Raw genomic sequence first — 23,787 nt, 5'->3', positions numbered from 1 at the left:
ACAGTAACTGTGTTAGGATATGCCATATGTCCACAATATACATTTTACCTTAAGCAGCGCCTTTATTCACAGAATTTTGCAAGAACACAAAAAAGTGTAAACCCATACTAAAATACCTGTAGCATTTTAGCCCCAATATGGCGACCAGAACGAAGTACCAATCAAAAGAAAGGCTTCCTGGATTTAAGAAAAATTACCTCCTTCAGGAACTTCTCCCATACTGCCATTGGTGCTTATCCATCGGCGCATTCCTCTCCATTGGGCTAAGCTTGGCGAAATTCTCTGCAAACTAGTCGAATTCCTTGATCTCATTTTGTTCAAAGCTGTTTTCTCCTCCCTGGCCTCCCTTAGCTCCTTTTTTGCTTCGGGTTTGTGTGGTGTTCCTGATCTCGTCCCTTTTTTCTTACCCCCCCCCCCTACTTTCACCCCTTACCATTTTGTAGTGCGATCCTACTGTACTGGCCCATACTGTGTTCGTGATGCTTATTTTCTTTGACTTGCTCCTTACTATGTGGTTGATCTGTGATTCAGAGTAGATTTCCTGAATGTGTTTTCCACCCTCAGTCCATGTAGATCTACCATGCTTGGAAATATCATTCCTCAAAAATGGTGCCAATAACCTGGGATGACCTTGAAAATTAATGTGATCAATGACCTCGGATGACATTGAAAATTAATGGGGGCAATGCCCTCGGATGACATTACAAATGAGGCCACCACAACCGCCCATGTGGCACACGACTTTCACCGTGACCTTGACCTACTTCCCAAGGTTGCCACCAGGTGGCAAGCGACCTTGAACTGCGCCAGGAGCCCCCCTGTATAACTACTTCGCTTCCTTCTTCAAATGTCTCAACCACAATGATTTGGCGTTTCCTGATTACGATTGCTGTGCCTCTGCTGGTACTCTCCTCCTCCTATCCACTAGTCGTAGTTCCTTGTCGCGGCCATCCCACTTGTTAGTTTGGTAGTAGACTGGCTACATCTATTCCCTGTTTTCTTAATTCGTGGTCAATTAACTCCCTTTTATTTGGGTCGTTTCCCCCTTGTACATTCCACGTGGCTACCCTCACGCTGTTGCCTCCTTTTGCATCTTGGCTACTATCCTGGTTATTTTCACTCCTTCTCGGCGTAGCATTCCTCCCGCATACCATGCTCAGACTATATTCGTTTGGGACGGCCGGCGGCTTCTCTCGCTTCCTCGTACTCCCCCAGTACCCTTGTTCTCTGGTATTCCTCCTCTTCATCTACCCCCCCCCCCCCCCCCCCCCATGCCCCATGCTGCCCTCAGCACGATGCCGTAGTGGTTTCGAACATTGCTATTCTATATGCTATATTGCAGTAATCTGTCGTCCCCATTATTTCTCGTGGTTCTGTGATCTGTTTTCTCCCTTCTTCTTCGTAAACCACTATCTGTTATATTTGTTGGTCGTTGCCACCAGAGACTCGTATTCTCCCCAGAATCCCTGCTTTCTGTGATCCCTGCGGTAAGCTTCGACCGTATCTTCATTATTGGGGGTCCTAATGTCACTACGTTCCCTATCAATTGTGGGTAGAATTCTTCCAGGTTCTCCCGGATGTATGTGTTGGTTTCTTCCCTAATACTTTTGGTTAATCTCCTGTGTGGTTCTAATGACACCGGGCATCCCCTAAGTTGATGCCTATAATAACTTCGAACAGGCAGTCCCCATCCTTATTCATCTTAACACACTCTAGGACGTACTCGTTTGTACGCACTTATTCGGCCATCCCGTTTGGCGGCTGTTGCTTGTTGTTTAGGTGGTATTCTGCGGTCTTAATTTTGATTTAAGGTAATGGGCGCTGTTTTTTATGATCGCTAAGAAAGATAATTGAACACTGAAAATTGAACGCTGAAAGAGATAATTGAATTGGATTATGGTTCGGAACAGTGAGACATGTCCATGCAATCTAACTTGGTCACCCTCTATAATATGTGTTATAAAGTAGCCTTGTAAAAGAAAATTCAAATTAATTGAGTCGAGCAAAGGAAGTAAACTTCTTATTTATCCCTCCAAACGCTATAAGTAACGTAAAAGCGCCCCTCGTATGTATACAACGATATGTCGTCAACTTTGGGAATTTAAATAGCCCGTTGTATGGGTTAGGGTACATGTATTTCACCGATTTACAAGTTTATGTTTCCTTTCGTAAGGGTCCAATTTGTTTGCAAGAGCGTAAGGCGAGTTGAATGCAGACGATATAAATAAAAAGTTTATTGCCCGATCATCGGCACACGCAGAGGTAGTCTTCATCAATCATCCTTGCGGAGATCCTATTTTCGTTTTCATATTGACCAAATTTAAGGCACCATCCGTACCAATTTGTACCATAAAGAAATCATCGGGTCACGTTAAGGTAACGAATTTTTTTTTTATTTGTGTAACAAATGACTGTAAATTGACTGAATGTAATATTTAATAACTATTTTTGGACTAGAAATAATTTTGATTGTTTCTGTTCTTTTCAAATTGTATTGTCACTTACCTAAATGAGAATATTTCTATAAATGAGTGCAATTTTGTTGGCAATAAAGGTTAGATAAGGTTTATTATTGTTATTGAGGGTTAAATATGGTAAGTAATCATCGTAAAAGTATAAAATCTTGAAGTAAGGAGTAAGAAGAAAACATAAAATTTATACATTGAGCAGATTCCATGATTTAGTTTTTACCTTAGAAAAATTTTTGAAGAGAAATGAACGGCCTTTTTACAAATAGCTCCGCAGTAAACAGGTATGTGTTACGTCTCTTATTTATAAATATGCAAAATGGTAAGTTTATTCTAATGTTTCGTGGTTTCGTACTCGTGTCACGTGAAAATTCGTAACAATAAAAGCGTGTATCTTGCGAAATCTATGCGATAACGGTAGTGTGTGATATAAATTATTCATACAAAATGTAATATGCAACTGAATCCTTTCAAAAATAGATTTAGTTGAGCTTAAAGAGTGAACGAACAAATATAACAAAAGCGTTAATTAGCTAATGATTGTATTAATTATTCTGCTGTGCTTGTCGACCTTGTAGCATCATTTGCGTTGAGTTTCTGTGTGTAGTGAGTATCGAAAGGCTCGTGAATAATGTGATGCTTGTGAGCTGTACGTACCTACTATAAACATTCGAGATCATAAATGACCATGTAAAAACAGTTAAGTAAGTATACAAAATAGAATAAGTTAGCTGTTAGTTGTTTAAGTGACAGACTGACAGATTGTATCATTTATTTAAACAATTTATTGGCAGCGTATACATTGTAGTATTCATGCAGTAAGATAAAAAAAACACCATACGAAAAATCGCATACAATTTTCAGCAGGTGAATTTTTTGCCACTCAGCTCGTATTCGGAAACCAGACTTTTGATCCGGCTCATATTCAATAGCACTGATCCTTGAACTCGTAGAAATCGATTGGCGAAGGTTCGAGTGGCTCTACATTGTAGAGTAAATTTTAGCTATTTCTCTTTGCAAATTAAAAATTTATACTGTTTAATATAGTAACAGATTCCAAAAACTACTGCTTACAGAGACTTCCCACAAGTAATATTTTAAAGAATTTGTGGTATATAATTTTATACTAAGTTGGTTCTATTACCGGGGAACACGCAGTTTGTGCTCACATACAGACCAGTAATTCGCACCTACAGACTTACATAATTTTAGATCTACTAAGTCCTTATTGCTAAGAGTCACAAATTTTGTGCCGTCTTACAAAAAAAATATTACCAGAAGCAATTGTACACCTATGCTGTTCTCATATTTATATACCAATGGCTTTATTTATTTTTTTAGTGACACACGTAACGGTGGTTACAATTGTTTAAAAAAATCTACGAGTCTAATCTCAGGGCTGTTCTTGTTAATTCGGACCTGCCATTTTTTAATATAATAATAATAATAATGCATTTATTGAAAACAACTTAATATAATGTTCAATGTTCAAGATAAAAATAAAGAAAAATAAAATCATACATGATGTTCGAAGAGAACAGAGTACTTAAGAACTGCCTCACTTGTTGTTCCCAAATGGAGTGAGTTCAAGCAACTACTAAGTAGCAGCTTGGTCTTCCACTCAACCCAGTTTGATTACTAAATAACATTAATTATGGCATTACGAGTGAAAAATAATATTTTTAACGGGACAAATAAATTATAATAAAAACAGAAGCTTATCAAGATTAATTTTTATTTAAGAGGTGTATTGATTAAGTAGATATAGTTTATGTAGTTGAATTTTGAAATGTTGTATAGGAAGTTCTTTAATTTCAGGAGGTATTGAATTATAAACTTTAGACGCGTTATAACTAAATGATCTTTCATACAAGGAGGTTTTATGAAGCGGTGTTATAACTAAATTTTTATGTCTCAAGAAAAAATCACGTATGTTATGCCGAAATCGAAGCTTATTGAAAAGATACTGTGGTGTTTGGCGAGTAATGACTTTATGATATAAGCAAGCCGAATGCAGCATTCTTCTATTTGTCATATTCAGCCATCCTATTTCATTCAGTTTGCCACCACCACCAATAGAATTAAATTTTCGAATACCAAATATTAACCTTAGACACGAGTTTTGGATGCGTTGTATTCGTCTGCAGTCGACGGAAGTTAAACAAGGACCGTACACACAATCACAATAATTAAAATGAGATAGGACAAGCGACTCGCAGAGTATTATTTTTACTTTTTTAGTTAAGCAAGACCGATTTTGATTAATTTGTTTTAGATTAATAAATGCCTTTTGCACATTTTTAGATATATGCTGTCGAAACCTAAGTTCATCATCTATAATAAGCCCTAGGTTCTTAACACTGCTCTTAACACCCAATGGAGTATCCCTTATCATAATATTTATTTGAGATATATACTTTTCTCTTGTCTTCCGTTTGCCTAATAGCATAAGGTAGCATTTAGATATGTTAATTTGTAACCCATGAGCCTCTGAGTAATCCACTAGACTGTTAAGATCAGTGTTAATATGAACCAAGGCAACAGGCAAATCTATAGGCTTGAAACTGTAATGCAACTGAGTGTCATCAGCATATAAATGATATTTACAAAATTTTAGAGAAGATTTTAAATTAAAGGTATATATAACGTAAAACAGGGGACCAAGAATTGAACCTTGAGGTACTCCATTGATAATTGGTAAAGAGATAGATTGAGAGTCTTTTATTTTCACTATCTGGCTGCGATTAGTAAGGTAATTTTCAATTAAAGAAGTAGCAGACTCGTCGAAACCAATACATCTCAGGATTGACACCATAACATCATGTCTTATGGTGTCAAACGCCTTCGAGTAGTCAAGCATAATCAACACGGACAGTTCATCACTATCAGCACTGCTCAATATATCATCAGTTATATTTAAAAGAGAAGTTTCACAACTAAAACCCGATCAAAATCCCGATTGTGTCTCGGGGATAATATCAATGGATTGCATATAGCTTTGCATTTGAGTCATCATAATTTTTTCGAAAACTTTTGATAAACATGGAAGGATACTAATTGGTCTTAAGTCCTTATAGTCAGTTGGTGCATTTGATTTAGGTACAGGAATAACCTTTGCGGTTTTCCAGGAGTCTGGAAAGATCGAATCGATTATGCAGGAATTGATAATATGTGTCACGTAAGGAACAATAAAGGGACAGCAAAGTCGTAACATTTTTATACTCAGTTCATCAGTTCCAACCGCATTACTTTTGATATTTGATAAGATTTTTAATATTGCTTGGCCATCAGTTAATGAAAATTGAAAATTTGTCCCAAACTTTTGTGGAAAATCTTCGCAATAGAATCGAATAAGGTTGTTGAAATTAACGGTAGACAAAGATTTACTTGAATTTACAAATGCCTCATTAATTTTGTTAGGATCACTAAGATGAATAGGTACTTCATGAGACTCTGCTTTTGTATATATGTTAGTCCTATTTAAATCTTGCCATAACGTTTTATGTTTATTTTGATTGAGTCTAAATTCAATATATGCTTTTTTCTCCTGTTTAACTGCAAAGGTAGTGTAATTCCGTAACTGTTTGTAATAATTCCAATCAGTATCCTTAAGCGTTCGTTTAAACTTGACAAGGGACTTATTTCGTAGTTTAATCATAAATTTGATATTATCAGTCATCCAGGGAGGATTTTTTTTAACAATTTTAATAGTTCTAATGGGAGCATGAATATTGAACAACTCTGTAAGATTAGCATTTAAAAAGTGAATTTTATCGTTTACATCACGTAAATGAATCATTAGATGCCATGGAATAGCTTGCAAGTCAGCATCAAAGGTTTTTTGGTTGAAGCGATTAAAGTCCCGGTAAGTATGTAAATGGCTTTTCATTTCCACGTTACTGTGAAGTGGGTACTGACAATATATTAAACAATGATCAGACAAACCATGCGAACCAATTACACCACACTCAATGATTACCTTACCTTCACTAACCAAAATGTGGTCTATTAAAGTAGACGTTGTACGAGTGACGCGTGTAGGTTCTTGGATGATTTGTTTTAAACTGAAGAAGTCTATCATAGTTGTATACTTTAATGTATCACGATTATTTAAATTGAGCATATTTATATTAAAATCACCCAAGCACACTATTTCATCAGTAATAGGTAATACAGATACAACCGAATTTTCCAATTCACTGAGAAACACATCACATCCAAATTCCTGTCGCCTATATAGAATTCCAAGAGCTAATTGGATTCTATTTATTTTTAATAAGATCCATAACTGTTCACTGGCTGAGTGCGATTCGGATTGCTCTAAAATTGAAAAAACAAATTCACTTTTAACATATATACCTACGCCTCCACCTCTCGCTACGCGATCCTTTCGAATAAACCATTGAATAAAAACACTATATTCAATGAATAAACTTATACCCATTTATGTGAACTGCATCACTAGGTACTTCGGGCGATAACCACGTTTCTGTTATTCCTATTATGTCAAAGTTGCACTCAAATGCGAGATCCTTGAATTCTGAAAAATTATTACGAAGAGATTGGGCATTTAAGTGTGCAATTCCTAAAATATTCCTACTCATCTAACATCTGTAAACAAAAAAGGAATTAATAAATGACCATATAAAAATACAGTTTTTTTTTTAAATTTTGGTAATATCCAAACCGAATTTTGTAAAGCATAATTACAAGTAAATTTAATTTTAAAGACACAGAAAAATATGTAACACAAGTTATTTCCCAGAAAAGCAGTCATTTTTGGTTTAAAGAAGCAAACCTTATTGATAAACACATCATGCTAAAACTAACAGTGGGGCTATTGTTTATGTAGGAATGTTCGGCGATAACTTTGAAGAAAGCAGCTGCAGATAAATTCACAAATTTCCAACGAACGCACGTAACTAAACTACTATTGGCTTTGTGATGTATAAAAGTCAAACAAAAATTTAAAGACAATAAAATAAGAGCATTTTCTCCGTAATGTTTTGAAAAACAACAAAAAAAACACTATAGTGTGATAAACCATCACCGAAACTCGATCAGTGGACATCCCGAAGATCATTACTTGATTTTATTTCATAAACGCGGCTCTGCTCATTGACACGCATAAATATTTTGCCATTCCGTATCCACAAATATTTTACGTTGTTTTGTTTTTTAAACTCACGCGCCTTATTTAACAATATCTTGTTGGTAACCGTGAGCGAATCGTTCACATAGATGTAATTGTCTTGCTTTATTAAATTACGAAAATCGGAACCTAAATCACTTACTTTAAGTTCACGTTTAACTCGCTTTAACCTCATGAACTCTTCTTTATCTAATCTGCGTACGAACTTAATAATGATTCCCCTGGCTTGATCCGGACGATTTGCGTTTTTTCGCAACCGATGAGTAGTATCGATCATCCATCTTTCCAATTTAAACCCTATCGAATTGGCCACTGCTTGGACAACAACGGCAATATTTTCTCCTGGGGATTCCGGCACGCCATATACTTCAAAGATATTTTTCCGGGTGTACTGTTCCAACTCATTTAATTTTTCTTTAATCTCACTGTTTTCCCTTTGAAGAATTACGTTCTTAGTTTCTAAAGCTTCAATATTTTTTTCACAGGCTGTCACCGCATCGCTTAGTTTTTTGAAGTTGTTGTTCAACTCATCAATTTTTTCGTGACATAAATTGATCGACGTAGTTGTTTCTGATTGTACTTCTAAAACAGTTTTCAGTTGACCTATGATGTGTGCAAGTGCAGTTGACGTATTTAGTTGACCGTCATTAGGATCCACATCCACAGATGCTGGGATCTCATCTGGAACATAATATGATGAGCTGCCAGTGTTTCGTAATTTCGTATTAGATTCGATGCATGTAAGACATTGCCATTTCTCTTTGTTATCTTTCAAATATTGCAATTCCCCGATTGTTGGGTTCATGCAATTGATATGATATCTCTTCGAACACCTTACACATTTAATTTTTTGCTGAGTGGACGTAATATTAAATGTACACTTTTGACACACTTCAGACATGATCGTTGGTTTTTTTTTAGATTTTATAATTAAACTAAACACAGAGCGCTGAAAACACGTCCGCACTCGATGCCGTTATAAACGAGTTTTTTACCAATTTTCTAACACAACACACTTTATGTTAAATTACAGGTGACTGGTCTAAATTCGCGTACAGTTCAACGCGAATTTTGCATAACACAATAAAAAATCCACCCTACGGCAAATTACAGGGGATTGACTTGACTTCACTCACGGTTCAACGCAGTTTTCAGGTGGGTGGCCTAACTTCGCTAATTGTTCCCCCAAACAACCCCATTATCTTATTCCATTCATAAAGGGAACTAGCCAGGCACCACTTAAACACACCAAACGCCTATTATGTCTACCCCATTTCCTTGGCAACGAGGTTCAGAGCCCATTCCCTTCAATAAAGTAAGGACCCTGTTTAGTCTAAGCTGCTTCACCCTCCCCAGTTCCAAATATATGGCGCCAAAGAGCTGATGCCTGTCTCTGATCAAGGCGTCACAGTGACAAACTACATGGTAGAATCGAAGTAAAATCTTCCCAGCCGGTAACGTAGAAACTCATCTGTGGGGTGATTGACTTGATGAGATGGCGGTGGACTTCCCCAAATGAATCTTGCACAATATTGGGACAATCCAAAATTCAGCGGTCTCCAATCAGAAATGTTGTTGTAGAAAGCAGAATGCGGCAGGTAATAATGAAGAAAAGAGAAACAAAGTCAAAAGGTAAATGCGTAATCTTTGTTAACATACCTAAAATGGCTTTAGAACTTTAGTAAAATATATCCGCAAATGTATCAAAGCAAAATAACAAGAGAAAACTTCACAAAACTTATACAGCAACAATAAATCCCAAAAGGCTGACAAATTGTCGAGTAACTGGAATGGCGTGTGTCTGTGTGTTCTTCTACAAGGAATGATGGAATCTCGTCCTGGCACAAAAAAGTGCGTGCGCCAAAAGAAACTAAAGAAAACTCTGCACGACCTCCGTCGGCGAAACAAAGAACATCGTAAAAGAAACCTATACTAAGATAATAACAAATTTACTACAGGAATTAACTTACATCTGAAAGTGGATTACAAACGAAACATTTTGATAGCGTAAGAATATCAGGTAAAACCTATTTCAATATAAACGAGAGTTTAAGAATACTAAATTTGAATTACGAGCGAAAAGAACGTAACAAATTAATAACGGGGTGCTGGTATCTGGATCAATCTGTCTTACTCAGTCATACGACTGCACTTGAGAGGGATAATTAATAACGTGACACAGGTGTCTGGATTAATTTCTCTTGCTCAGGTATACGACTGCATTTGAGAAGGAAAATTACGGGTAGGTATCAGGATCAAGCTTCGGGTAAGCGCGAGGAATAGGGAATTCAGAACGTTTCGTTCTGGGGAAACTGGCGGTGGACGAATACATGCGTCAAAACTGCCGCCGGGCCTCCTGGTAGAAGTGTCCACTGCCCATTAATTGAAGGATTCCTATAGAATTTTTAAAAGAATAAATGATATACCTAAATTTCATGTCATTACTGAGGAGAATGGACCTTTGTCTATAGGTATACCTGAAACACGTTTTAACGTGCAGTTTATGTGCCAAAGAACGTTATTTTACAAAATGACGTCTTTGACAGATAATCTGCCCGTTAAGTTTAACTTGCTGAATCTCATTAATAGTTATTTGTACAACTAATTTTGAAACTGATACTTTTAGAATTGTCAGATAGCACAACATTACTCGTGTACAGGGTGGCCTATTAATAAAGGCTGCAGGTCATATCTATGGAACCGTTAATTGTGCAGCTTGGGGAAAAAGGTTTTGTTAATAAAAGAGGCCAAGAGAAATCATTGGAAATTATTTTCAAGTTTTGAGGTTTGCTGCTGGAGAGCGTATGAATGACGTTTTTTTTCTAAAATATACCCAGCAAACATGCATAAAACATACATGCATAGCAATTTTGTATCAATTTTGCATCATTTTGATGCAGACAAATTGCTCTAGCTCATAAAATATGAGGGGTGTGGGAAGGGGAACATCTCTCTAAGGGATTTAGTGTAACTTCGGTTTAGGTTAACAGATTTTCACACCTTGTTGGAAAGAGCTCTCTTCGTGGAATCAGATTTTACATGAATAGAGCCTTTTTAGTAAATGTGATGCGTGGTAGAGGGCGCGATGTGACATTAACATAAACTTTGCAGGTTTTTTTGAACATTTCAAACGGAACGATATAATTATTATATGATATTATCAAATAAGATGAAAAAGTGAGAATATCAGTGAAAACAGCATTTTGATATCTGTTTTCTAAGCAGAGATATGGCGAAAATACGAACATTCACAAATTTTAATTGCCCCTTCCCCCACCCCTCATATTTTATGAGCTAGAGCAATATGTGCTGCATCATAATGATACAAAATTGATACAAGATTGCTATGCATGTATTTTTTATGCATGTTTGTTGGGATATATTTTAGGAGAAATAGTACATTGAAATACAAGTGCAGAAACGGTAATATTGAAAAACGAGTTTTTCAATAACCGTTTCGGCATGCGTGTTTCATACTATTTTTTGTACGAAAGTGGAAAGTTTTTCTCTAGAAATTAGAAATTTAAACTAGGCAGATAACGGCAGAAAATCATGTAGTCTGATCGTAGTTGGATGTTTTAATTGTAAATGATCAAGTAAGCTGGTTGCCATGACAAAACATAATTGTTTGAAAAATCGTAAATTTAAGTCAAACAATTTGTGGCGTAGTGATGGATTTTGACGAAACTGAAGATGAAGAAGGTATGTGCACCCCGCCGGACGTTGCGGAAATGGCTAATGCGGTTTCGCATGAATTGCTACCCCAAAATTCTAAGCAGCGTTTCGGAAAGGAGCGTTTTCATAAGAGAACAAATCGTTTTTGGGAGAAGCGCCTAATGAAACATTTGTAATAATGAAGGTTTGTGAATCTCTTATTGTATTTTTAAATAATAAATAAGCATAATTTAATAATTACAGGTTGCTCTCGTCCTTGGAGTGGCTGGAGCTTGCCGTCGGAGAGCGAACGTTGTAAACTGACTGTAACGGATTTCACAGAACAAGATACAATTTTATTGATAACGATTCCTGACTCCAAGAATCATGTCCCAAGTACGTTTTCTGTAGCAGAAGGCAAAGAAAATTGGATACAGATTTATACCAAATCTCTAAAGTCACTAAATTAGAGAGTTAGAGAGAGACCGCATGATTTTTGCCCAAAAATGGCGGAAGTTACCAGATTCTAGTAACTTTAATGTTAGGGATTGTTCCACCTGTTTGGAGATATCTGTATAAAATTGTATAACATGACAGTACTATGAAGTTAGGTTATAAAAAATTACAGCTTTTCAGATTTTATTTGTCAATTTTTTTAAGTTGGCAGCAAATTTGCCCAAAAATGGCGGATGATTGCGATACTTTCTATATCTAGTGACTTTACAAATCCCGAGCTTTACGTCCCTCTAATGTGCCAACTAATCGGTTTTTCTTAAATTATAAGAAAGGTAAATTTACCGTTCAACCGTATAGGTAAACACGTTTTGCAAAATTTCTCAACAAACTGCAAATGATCTAAATCTGCCAGATCCTTTTGCTTTTATCGGTCATTGTTTTCGCCGGACTTCGGCCACGCTACTTGTTAATGCTGGAGCAGATATTCTGAGCCTAAAGCGTCACGGAGGCTGGAAGTCGTCAATGGTAGCAGAGGGTTACATCGATGAGTCTTTAAGAACGAAGTTTCCAAGAAAATAATTGGTAATGCTTCTGATATTTCTGAATTAACTGGTATACCTGCACATCGTCTTGGGCGTTCAATGTAATAACTTTCAATCTTTCGATTTCAAAATCTATTAATCAATTAAAGTCGACAATTCCAGGTGTAAGTATAGGTAATTGTTCATCTTGTACCTTTAATATTAATATTAGTAATTAGTAATATTTCATGTATGATTTTTTAGTTGTAGTTTAATTGTAGTTTTTAGTGATCCAATTTTTCTACCATTGTCTTATATAACGAAACTGTGAATAAAGCAATACAATTACAAAGAGTTACTTCGTTTATTAGCGTGTAGAAAATGCGTGCAGAAAATATTTTTGCCGCACTACACCTTTTCCACTTTTATTCGAGAAACTATCAAGTTAATTTGAGAAAGTATCAATTGTATTTGAGAATAGTAAAATGTATTTGAGAAAACAACAAATGTAGTTCAGAATAGTGATTTGTATTTGAGAAGGCATCAAATGAATTTGAGAGTAGTAAATTGTATTCAAGAAATGGTAAAATGTATTTGAGAAGATATCAATTGAAAATGAGAAAAACAAAATCACATGCATAACATAGCCTGATGCTGCTGCTGCTGTTGCGGGACTACATACAGTAGCGGAATTATAAAAATTTGATTCTTAATTATAATTCATTAGGAATAATATTACATTCTAAAATACAATAAAATTAAATGATACTTTCTCAAATACAATTGACTATTCTCAAATACATTTGATGTTTTCTCAAATCCAACTGACTATTCTCATCTACTTTGACGTTTTCTAAAAATAATAATAATAATAATAATAATAAATGTCTTTAATAGTACCTATAGGTTACATTACATAGAAGTGTGTACAAAGGGCGAGATTCAGTAATGGAATGAAACATATGTACATACCATTTCTGCTCTTCCATCTAACCCATGTGATTCCGTTCATTAACAGAAAATACAAAGAAGAAAAAATAAAAATAAAAATAATATATCTAGCAAAAAAAAAAAACCTCAAATTAAATTGTCAAATATCATTGAGAAGAAGATTGTTCGTGCAATAACCTCGACATGGTAGCTAATCTAAATGTTTTGTAAGGCATGCTTTTGATGTCCATAGCTAGGGAATTATACCATTTGCTGATGTTGTAGGTAAAAGATCTTTCATACATAGCTGTGGCGTGCGAGGGAGGTGTAAGCAAACCTTTGTTTCTCAAATTTAGCGTATGTACATCAGTTCTGTATTTTAATTTGCGGTATAAATAGGTGGGTTGATTATTAACTAAAATTTTATAATACGTGCTAGCAGCATGTCCAGCGTAGTTCTCAAATACAATTTACAACTTCTCGAATAAAAGTGGAAAAGGTGTAGTGTTTCAAAGACCTGTTTTCACAATCAATTTAACTACAAAAACAAATGAAGAAAGAAAGAATGTTGCTATATACCTTGCACACAACTCAGAAACTCCATAAACGTAGAAAGCATTTTTGCGTTAGACACTTCTTTGTCAGAGGGGTCGTCCAGAAGGGAATAGTGAATCCTAGTGATCTTCAAGGCTTAGGTTTCATTGTAATATTAAAATTCATTATTGAAAGTTTTGTTATACTATTTTCACACCCCACCCTTCTTATTACACAAAGTTAAATTTGTCCTTGGTAGAGATCTTCAAATTATTCCCAATTTTCGTGGAGGTACATTTGAATACCGTGCCGTAGGTAAGTTGGTGTAGTTCCTCAATTTAAAAAAAAGTGCCTTTGGTTTTACCATAACTATGACTCTATTTAAGAAGCAAAAAAACATTGCTAGTACAATATACATAAATATTGAACTAATCCTCACTTAAAGCTATTAAATGCAATACTGGTGTTACTGGTATCCGAAAAACTCCCATCTTGTATCAATTCTTCACGTCTAGGTACGTTATGTAACGACGACAGTGAAGTCCCTTGATCACGAACTTTAATTTTCGAATTACGGCGGCTACATCATGATGCTTTATTTCCCAGTGTAGCACTAATCGAATACTGGATGGCGAAAAGGAAAGGGCTTTCACGCTGACTTCTTCCGTCTCTGTTATCTTGGCGAGCTGCTCTAAGAACGTCTTTGAAGTAATCTTTCCAGTATCCAGATGTATGTTAACGATATTGGTCTGTACAGCAGACAGGTCTACGCGGACGATGTCCGAATCTGCATCGCTAATGGCTGAAACGAAAATGAGGGTTAGGTTCGATTTTACCCTGGTTTAAATTACCTTTAGCGATCTTATAGGCGTGGTCGTGATCAATCTGAAGGCGATCAATCATTTCGTCTAAGGCCACCAAGCCGGCCGCTGCCAAAATACCAACTTGCCTCATTCCGCCACCCAGCAGCTTTCGGTAACGCCTAGCTCTGCAAAAACAACGCATTTGAGCTGCAAGCAAACGAAACGATGAAAAACGCTTACTGCTTGATGAAGCTTTTGCTGCCGCACAGGACCGAACCAACTGGACATGACAAACCCTTACTCAAGCAGAAGCAGACAGAATCCATGTCACGTGCGATACGTTTCGCGGACACTTTGCTCTGCACCACCGCGTTCATTATGCGTGCACCGTCCATGTGGAGTGGTAGCTTGTAGTTCCCAGCGATCTTGGCTAACTTATCAAGCCATTCCAATGGGAGAACCTGACAACAAAAAGTGTTACATTCCACTTGGTAGGTGTAAAAGTCAAGAAATTACCCGTCCCCCGCACAGATTGTGTGTATTTTCAACTACAATTAGTGCAGTCGAAGTTTCATGGCTATCATTACTGGTTCTGATTTTCGATTCCATTTCCTCCAATGAGAAAGTACCATCCGGATTGTTGGGAATTATGGAGGATTGAACTCCGGCTAACACTGCGGGACCACCTTTAACACAAGCATTTGCGATAAATTGACATGAGTGGTTAATATATAATTAGGTACCTTGTTCGAATAGATGAAGATGGCTCTTATCGCCAGCTATAAATTCAACACTTCGCTTGTTACAGTGGACCATAACTATAACAAGTTAAAAAGTAATCGTAAACGATTTACATAAAGCGCATTTCCACTTGCATTCATTTCCCATTTGTAAGATGCAACTTCTGTTAAAATCGTAAAATCCGGCCACAAATATGAAAGATAGCATTGCACATGGGCAATCCATTGTTGACGTGCTACTTCAATTTCAGTTTATGAGAAGAAGTTCATTTCAATGCTTTTCTAAATAAGAAAGTTGGAACTGCGCATGCGCAAACCTAAATTTTAAAACTAATTTACTATAACTAACTAATAAACTAAGATTTTCCTTTGTTCCAAGCGCCTAAGTATCAAATTTCACTTAAATAGTTCCATAGATAAAAAAGTTGGCACGGCGCATGCGCAAAATAAAAGTTTGAAACTGGCGCTAGATTTTCCTTTATTCCAAGTGCCTATGTATCACATTTCATTTAAATTCTTCCATAAATAAAAAAGTTGGCACTGCGCATGCGCAAAACCAAATTTTGAAATTGGCGTTTGATTTTCCTTTATCCCAAGTGCCTATGGATAAATTTCGTTTAAATTCTTCCATAAATAAAAAAGTTGGCACTGCGCATGCGCAAAACCAAATTTTGAAATTGGCGGTTGATTTTCCTTTATTCCAAGTACCTATGTATCAAATTTCATTCAAATACTTTTATAAGTAAAAAAGTTTGCAATTCGGTTTATAAATGGTCGAGATGCGAAAAGGGCACTGTGAATTTTGAATCGATTCGATCCAACTTTTGGCATTGCGTATTATATGGCTAAATCTATGCCCATATTGAATTTCATGCAATTCAGTTCATAACTAACGGAGATGTAAAAGCGATCGAACATTTCTAAACAAAGTTATCGTTCACACGGACAGATAGATGGACAGACAGACAAAGAAACAGACGGAGAGACCAACCGGCAGGCGACAGATAGCAATGCAAAATTATAAACGATCTCTAGGATCGTTAATAAACGGCAAAAGTGTAAAATTATAGAACATGTAAAAAAACGGTTTTTTGTTTTTTTTACAATAACTTTTTTTGTAAGCGGTACAGAAAAAATTCCTTCCTTGGTACAAGACTCGACACCATAACGAACCAAATAGCGAAAAAAGTAGAACAATAGCTCTTAAGATAAAAAACTAGTAGCGTCGCAAAGTTAGCGGACGGACGGACGGACGGACGGACGGACAAAGTGGCCACAATAGCGCATTTTTTTTTATTTTTGTGGAAATGCGCTAAAAACAAGATTACAGTAATTAATCACAAACGAAATCATTAACTTACCTGCAATTATGTTGCACATAGTTCCACTGGTTAGAAAAATGCCATCTTCCTTGCCCATAAGTTCTGCAGATCTTCTTTCTAACTCGTTCACCGTGGGATCTTCTCCGAAAACGTCATCTCCAACTTCGGCTATGGCGATGGCCTTACGCATATTCACCGTGGGTTTAGTGATGGTGTCGCTTCGAAGGTCCACAACGTGGGCAATCGTGCCCTCTACGTGGCCGCACTCGCTGTATTCTTCGAAATTGTAAGGCATCGTATTGTTTGTTGTTGTGCGATAAAAGTCGACCAACTGAATGCCTCCTAATTCGTTGATTAACTTTTATACACGAGGATTCGGAAGTTATCTAACAGTAGGGAATGTGCAGAAGGGGCCAACCTCAAAGATTATGATGAATTTTCCATCTTGCTTGGAAGTTCTCATTAGATTTCCCTTCGATGGTTAGTAATAGTAATAGTAGCGCGGGTTTCTCCACGATCCGCGGTCGTAGTGTTTTGATACCACCGCGTCTGGGACATACACGGGCTGCCTTATCTAATCTAGAACCGCATTGTTACCCGTCATTACATAAGCTATATAGAAACCGCATCTCTTGTAACCAGGTGTAGAATTTTGTTATGGTTAAATTTACCCTGTCAAGCACGCAACAGAAATTAACTTCCGCGTACGTCATTGGATATTAAACAGTCAAAATCCTACGTTTAATGCTATACCACCATAAGGGACCAAAGACAATAATTGAGGCGTATAGGATCAAAACCGGACATGTCACATATTTTAACAAAATGAAGTGAGATATAGGTTTTGTACATTGAGGCGTGTTTTATAATAAAATGAAGTCAGTTTAGTTGCAAATCCGTACATCTCCTATTAAAGTCAGGCTTGAAAATTGCCATTAGATTCAAAAGCGGACATGTCCCATGAAATTCTGATGCAAAAACGGACATGTCCATTTGAACCAATAACGTTCTGGCATTGTGTCATGTGATCATGAATTTATTGAGGAAGTTTCTTGCATATAAGTGGCGTGGCCCCTTTTTTGTGCTTTTTTAATCAAAAAAATTTATTTTCATTTTTTAATAAATTTTTGATTATGTTGCAATTGCGTTAGTTTTTTTTACTGAAAAAATAAGGATAGGTATTGTAACTCAAAAATCCATCATATTTAGTTTCAGAACCAGACATGTCCACAGTTTGAGTGCAAATTCGGCCAAACCCTAATTAAATTAATTAATAACTCATTTAATAATCAAAATATTCTTATTGTTTCTTGAGTAGGTATCATTTTTTGGGTTTTTGGGTAGATCTGCAACTCAAACCAAGAATTTTTATGTTTCGAATCCACTGAACAGATTATTCCGTTTTTTGGAAAACCATAATCATGTGACATGTCCGATTTTGATCCTGTACGCCTCAATTCATCACAAAAGGCCCAAAATTAGTTTTGATCCTAAGGGTGCCGTTTCTTATCCGAAACGAAATTGAGGGCCATAACTATCCAAACTATGTTATATACTCTGTTTCTTGAAGTCTCGAGTCTTGATCTCGAATCTTCAAAGATAGAAAACGATGGAATCTCTACAGATCGATCGCGACCAAAGTTCACCTTTCAATTGTGCTCGTTTTACACTGATTTGTGCGCCATATGCAGGGTGTTATATATTATAAAGATCCCACAAGATGGTGCACCCCTAAATGGGAGTGGGAAAAAATACCGAAATATTTAAACGTGGAAATGGCGAACCTGCAATTAGATTCTTGAAAAATTAGAAAGACAATTCCGACTAATTAGTAGCACAGTCGATATGGGCTTTGTGCTCTGCAACAATTCCAAAGTTTTTGAGATGTTTGTATCTCTTTTTTTATAGTGCATCCTATTAATCAAAGCAAAAAAAACATTATGCCAGCTTTCGGAAGGCACTATACAGTATGCGTTTGTGGCGGATAGTATCAAGGGAATTAAGTGTATGTTTTAATCTTAAGGGATTAGGACGAAAAATTTGTTCACCTCATAGGGTTTTTAACAGTGGATACTATGGTGCCTCCTTGGTCTGTCAGGTGGGTTTACTGGAGTTTCCTGTCGCTCTGATCCGGTTCTCTTGTGTCAGTCTTGACGTTTCCCATTTATTTGAATTGGTGGAATACTCGCCTCTTCTCCCTTGGAGAGTTTCTAGCAATAAAGTTGATGGGGTTTCGTATGGATGGCGATAGACACTGCATTAAGATGGTGGTAGCGAACGTGTCGACTGCCGAATCGACGTCGTCGTGGGGTGTTTCGAGGGAGGGATGTAACGGAGTGTTTTTGATACGTGTTGGGCAAAGTTTCCATCAAAAAGTATTATAGTGGGAGGAGGAATAGGAGGACGGGTGACGTTTGTATGGACAAACAATGGTAGGTAATTGTTGAAAAGAAAAACATTAAATTCGTTAGATCAGGGTTTCAGTGTGTCAAATATAAAAGATTTGATTGATGACTGTACTTTTTTTTTATTAAAATCGTCTTGAATATCTCATCGTCTCTCGTCGTCTCGATTTTTTCAACATGGTAGCAGAGCGTGGTTTCCTATAAAAGAAGTTGGACATTGAATTTCTTTTTGGAATGGAACTTCAGGAACATGGAATTGAGAAACTCAGAGGAACGGAAAATTGGACTCTTTGGAAGTTTGCAGTGAAAAGTTTACTTCGAGGAATAGATGGAGCATATGAGGTACGCATCGGCGAAATTGTGAACCCAGCTCCTTTGAGAGAGGAATCAAGAGACGCCGATCGAGCTGAATATAAGGTCAATCTTAAAGCTTGGAATAAGGCGGATCGCGCAGCGAGTCAGCTGATTGTAAAAACAATCGATTTTAAGGTATTAGCGTCACTGGTGCGTGTGAAACAGCACAAGAAATGTGGTTGAAACTACAGTGTAGCAAATATTTCATCTAAAGAAACGTTGCAGATATGGCATGAAAAATTGGGCCATCAAAACAAGTGTCACGTGAAAGAGTTGCTAAAGAAGCACAAAATTGAATTCATTGAGGATGACGATTTTTGTGGAGCTTGTGTTGAAGGCAAGCAGCATCGTAGTAATTTCTTGAAACGTCAGCAACGCGTAACCGAACCAGGAGAAGTAATAACAGCTGATATTTGCGGTTCCATGGAATGTTTTGCTTTAGGAGGATCAAAATATTTTTTTCGTACTTCCGAGACTAAAGTGACAACTTCACTCCATTATGACAAGTACTGAAGTGTCACTTTTTGTCCCGCCGGGATTAAATTTGGACGACAATTCAACTCATGTATAAAAAATCGCATAAGCCGCAGTGAAATTGTCACTTTGACAGCGGCAAAAGTTACCTGCAACTTTTCCAGCGACAAATGCACTAGTGGTTTTTTCACTTATTCATTTTCGAACCAATTATCGCATTATCCTTTCCCATATGACTAGTTTGACGTCTGTCAGTAATTGATTAGTTATGTGAATTTCTTGTTCGTTAAATTGTCCTGCCGAATTACACTCGAGGTTTGTATTTAAACCGAGTAAATTTGTGTTGTTGCAATTCAAATCTGTTGCCTTTTAGCAATTGAACTCGAAAAACTGTCAACCTAAAAATGCTCCACCTGCGGTGTCGCATTTTTATTAGTTGACAGTTTTTCTCGTCTAATTGCTAGGCAACAGATTTTCATTACCTAAACAACCCAAATTTACTCGGTAAAATACAAACCTCTTGTGCAATTATAAGTGAAAATCCCGGAAGGATGAAATTACTAACAAGGCAATTTCAGTAGGTTGTTCCACATTTTGTATGCGGCACTACTTCTTAAACGCATCGTACTGCTGCTCATATAGTTTTTTGGATTTCTGTGGTATCAATTCTTTACCTACATTGGCCGCTTTTTATCAATATCAAATACACCTTTGTCACCCACCACTAAAATTATGACACTAGCAATGACAGTTTCCAAATTATTTTTGTTACCATAGCATAGGGATTGTCGTACCAACGCAACGTTCCTATGGTAACTTGTTAAGCAGCGATTTTTGGAAAGAACGCGTTCTCTAACTCCATACATATTAAGTGTTTCGGTTTCGGAAGTACGAAAAATATCGTATATTATTAAATTGCTTTATTGGAATCGTCAGGACATTGTTAAGTACACACACACATGCATACACAATAATACTATCTTAAATTTAAAAAAAAATGTAAAATATATTAGAGAAAAGAAAAAAAAAAGATTTTATTCTAGTGCAAGTGTGCTAAAGTTTTATTAATTAATTAATCTCAAATGAGCCTGACCCAAAGGCGAAGTTCGGTTAAGAATATATGTCTTCGCCGATCTTCCACTTAACCCTCAAAAAATTGTAAACTTGCTGAGAAGAGGAACAATCACAAGGATAATTAAATAATCAAAAATTGTTAAACATACATATTGCAGCCCGAACAATTTACAGCATGGTAAACAGTGCATAATGATAGGTGCACACCGAGGTTGTACCTATACGGTAAGGATCTCACGACATAGACCTTCGTATTTTGTATTTAAAAGATTTTAAAGGGTATAATTTTAAATCGGGAGAGAGGGCATTGTATAGTGAAGTTATATTGTAGGAGAAAGATCTTTGGTACATTTTTTTTGTTTTATATTTAAATATTGGCATTGATAATAGCCCTTTTCCACGAATATTAATATTATGAACATCGGTTCGATAGCGAATTTTTTCATGAAGGTATTTTGGAAAGCCTGTAGTGATTATTGAGTGATACATGCAAAGTGCATGTAGTTTTCTTCGCTGCATCATATCTAACCATTGCAATTGTTTCAGTTTTTTGGAAACATGCTCATGACGTCGAAGACCAAAAATAAATCGAACGCAGTCGTTCTGAACAGTTTGTATGCGACGAATGCTTACGGCATCCAAACATGGCCCATATAGCGTATCGCAAAAGTTAAAATTTGACAACACTAAAGCATTGCATAACTTTTTCTTGGAGTTGAAGGACAAATAATGTCTATGTGGATATAGGGCTTTTAAGTTTCCGTATGCTTTACGTATACACATATTAATACGCTCACGAAATCGCAGTTCATTATCCATATGTAAACCTAAATTTCTTCCTACACGTAAACCCAGACTGCATAGCAGGTAAAGTATCATGATCAATAACAAATTTCCTAAGCTGACTTTCTAGACATCTTTCCAGTACTTTAGACAATACTGGTAGTATACTAATCGGGCGGAGATCGGCATATGATTCTGGTTTTCTATTTTTAGGTATTGGGCTAACGACCGCAACTTTCCAAAGATCTGGAAATTCACATTCTAATATGGCCGAATTTATTAAATGTGTTATATAGGGAATTATAAAAGGACAACACATCTTTATAAGCTTGATATTAAAATTGTCAAAGCCCGACGCGTTTGTTTTGATGGCAAGAATTGCGTCAACAACATCATTATTTGTTACGGTTGTAAACATGAACTCTTCTGTACTGTCATTTAGCTTATGTCGATACTGTTGTTCTACGTCATTTATGTCGCTGGATATATGTGGTATTGAGTTAACAAAATATGAATTAATGCTATTAACATTTTGTAGTTCTAAAGGAATTTGTACGGTTTTCTTATTTATAATACCCGAGTTATAGAATCCTTTCCATTCCCCCACACCCTGTATATAATGGTTCAAGTACGCTCTTTTATCGTTTTGTACTGCAGTATTGGTCATATTTCGCAACGACTTGTAATATATCCAGTCATGTGGGTTTCTCGATAGTCGACTATTAGTGAACGCTTTATCTCTAAGTTTCATCAAGAGTTTGGTATTGTCAGATAGCCATGGTGATGCTTTCCTCTTAAAAACTTTTGCTTTGAGTGGAACATGCACATTGAATAGATTATCGAGTAAACTATTTAAGTAAGCCAGTTTATTGTTTACACCATTTATATGAAGAATATCATTTAATGGGAGTGTACGCAAATCATTAGTAAAATTGTCGTAATTACATTGTCTGAAATCACGAAATGTGGTGGGTTGATGTGCTAGCTTATGATGATTTGTGTTTAATACAGCAAAGATTAGGTCATGGTCTGCTATGTCACTAACCGGCATTACATCACAGAGAGCAATTATCGATGTATCATTAGTAATAATAAGATCCAGTAAAGTACTTATACTCATTGGTGTGACTCGAGTCGGAGTATTTATCATTTGGAATAACCCAATGCCCTGCAGCATTAAGTTTAAATATCTTACCGCAGGATCCTTATATTAATGTTAAAGTTCCCTAAACATATCAACAAATCATTATTAAAAAGGACATCTTTAAGAGTTTCTTCAAGTTTATCCACAAAATGAGTAGAATTACTATTCGGGGGTCTATATACACAACCAACGGCTAATTTTCTATGACGCAGTATTAATCTAATCCACAGTTGTTCTACATCACCTGAGCTGGTAATTGGGAGGACAGTAAAACAATTTCTTACGTAAATAGCAACACCTCCACCTCGTTCATACCTATCTCTACGATATACATTATACCCTTCAATATTAACCTGATGATCATGTATACTGGAATTAAGCCATGTTTCCGAAACAGCTAGTATATCAATTTTCTTCTCGATTATGAGATCCTTAACGCTATCAAGCTTGCTAATTATAGAACGGACATTAATATGTGCAACTTTCATTTTATTTTAAAGTAACTAAATTAATGGCACCCATGCTGGTAAATAGTGAGGGCAGCTTTTCCACATTAAACACTTACCTAGCTATATTCTTCCACAGTATTCAGAAATCCAAATAAATACAGTCTTAAGTGATAGGTAGATCAAATCTAGCGAACCAAGTCGGGTATACAATAAAAGATATCGTTGATATGTTCCTCAAGGCAGCAAGTTACTAAAATAAAAAAAAATCGCACGTTAATTCGAAAAGCACTAGCAAGATATTCACAAAGTTATCTTCGGCACACATGCGCCTGCATATTATTCTATATCTTTACAATATTAAAGTAATACATGGTATAGTCACACGAAGACAAAATGAAAGTAAAAAAAAGATGGAACGCACACAAGATAGAAAAAAAGAGAAAAGAGTATTTATTTAATTTATAGAAAATATTTCCTCCACCAACCACAGTTCAGAGTTGGACTGGGTCACTGGGTCACTGGGT

General features: G+C 36.3%; 3 protein-coding genes across 7 annotated transcripts in view; 1 reads left to right on the top strand and 2 right to left on the bottom strand.

Annotated features, from left to right (window-relative positions):
- Positions 1-4,739: 4,739 nt before the first annotated feature.
- LOC116170563 lies at positions 4,740-8,592 on the bottom strand. Of its 4 annotated transcripts, none has more exons than XM_031487043.1 (3): positions 7,267-8,592; positions 6,903-7,079; positions 4,740-6,868 (listed from the first exon to the last, which is right to left on the bottom strand). In XM_031487043.1, the coding sequence occupies exons 2-3, from the start codon at positions 7,070-7,072 to the stop codon at positions 5,416-5,418; spliced, it is 1,623 nt and encodes a 540-aa protein (XP_031342903.1). In that variant the 5' UTR covers positions 7,073-7,079; positions 7,267-8,592; the 3' UTR covers positions 4,740-5,415. The 4 variants fall into 4 exon arrangements, with proteins under 4 accessions (XP_031342903.1, XP_031342904.1, XP_031342906.1 ...); XM_031487044.1 differs by having other exon boundaries at positions 7,299-8,592; XM_031487046.1 differs by having other exon boundaries at positions 7,763-8,592.
- A 5,508-nt stretch (positions 8,593-14,100) lies between these two features.
- The window catches only part of LOC116170565 (probable low-specificity L-threonine aldolase 2), a 10,931-nt gene continuing 1,244 nt past the window's right edge, over positions 14,101-23,787 (bottom strand). Inside the window, exons 2-7 of one of the 2 annotated variants that reach the window (XM_031487049.1) lie at positions 16,620-17,159; positions 15,262-15,336; positions 15,035-15,204; positions 14,759-14,979; positions 14,567-14,703; positions 14,101-14,517 (exon numbers count right to left, since the gene is read on the bottom strand). In XM_031487049.1, the coding sequence (XP_031342909.1) occupies positions 14,213-14,517; positions 14,567-14,703; positions 14,759-14,979; positions 15,035-15,204; positions 15,262-15,336; positions 16,620-16,875 (1,164 nt within the window). In that variant the 5' untranslated portion in view covers positions 16,876-17,159 and the 3' untranslated portion in view covers positions 14,101-14,212. The remainder of the gene's footprint in view (positions 14,518-14,566; positions 14,704-14,758; positions 14,980-15,034; positions 15,205-15,261; positions 15,337-16,619; positions 17,160-23,787) is intronic. The other variant, XM_031487050.1, reaches the window with a different exon arrangement.
- LOC116170564 (cytochrome P450 9e2-like) overlaps positions 21,736-23,787 on the top strand; it is a 24,243-nt gene continuing 22,191 nt past the window's right edge. Inside the window, exon 1 of the mRNA XM_031487048.1 lies at positions 21,736-21,754. The gene's annotated coding sequence lies outside the window, so the exon portion shown is untranslated. The remainder of the gene's footprint in view (positions 21,755-23,787) is intronic.

This window comes from Photinus pyralis, unplaced genomic scaffold (genome assembly GCF_008802855.1).
Source record: "Photinus pyralis isolate 1611_PpyrPB1 unplaced genomic scaffold, Ppyr1.3 Ppyr1.4_LG5, whole genome shotgun sequence".
Lineage (NCBI taxonomy): Eukaryota > Metazoa > Arthropoda > Insecta > Coleoptera > Lampyridae > Photinus > Photinus pyralis.
The sequence above is the reverse complement of the archived record's forward strand: the minus strand, read 5'-3'. Positions and strand labels throughout refer to the sequence as shown.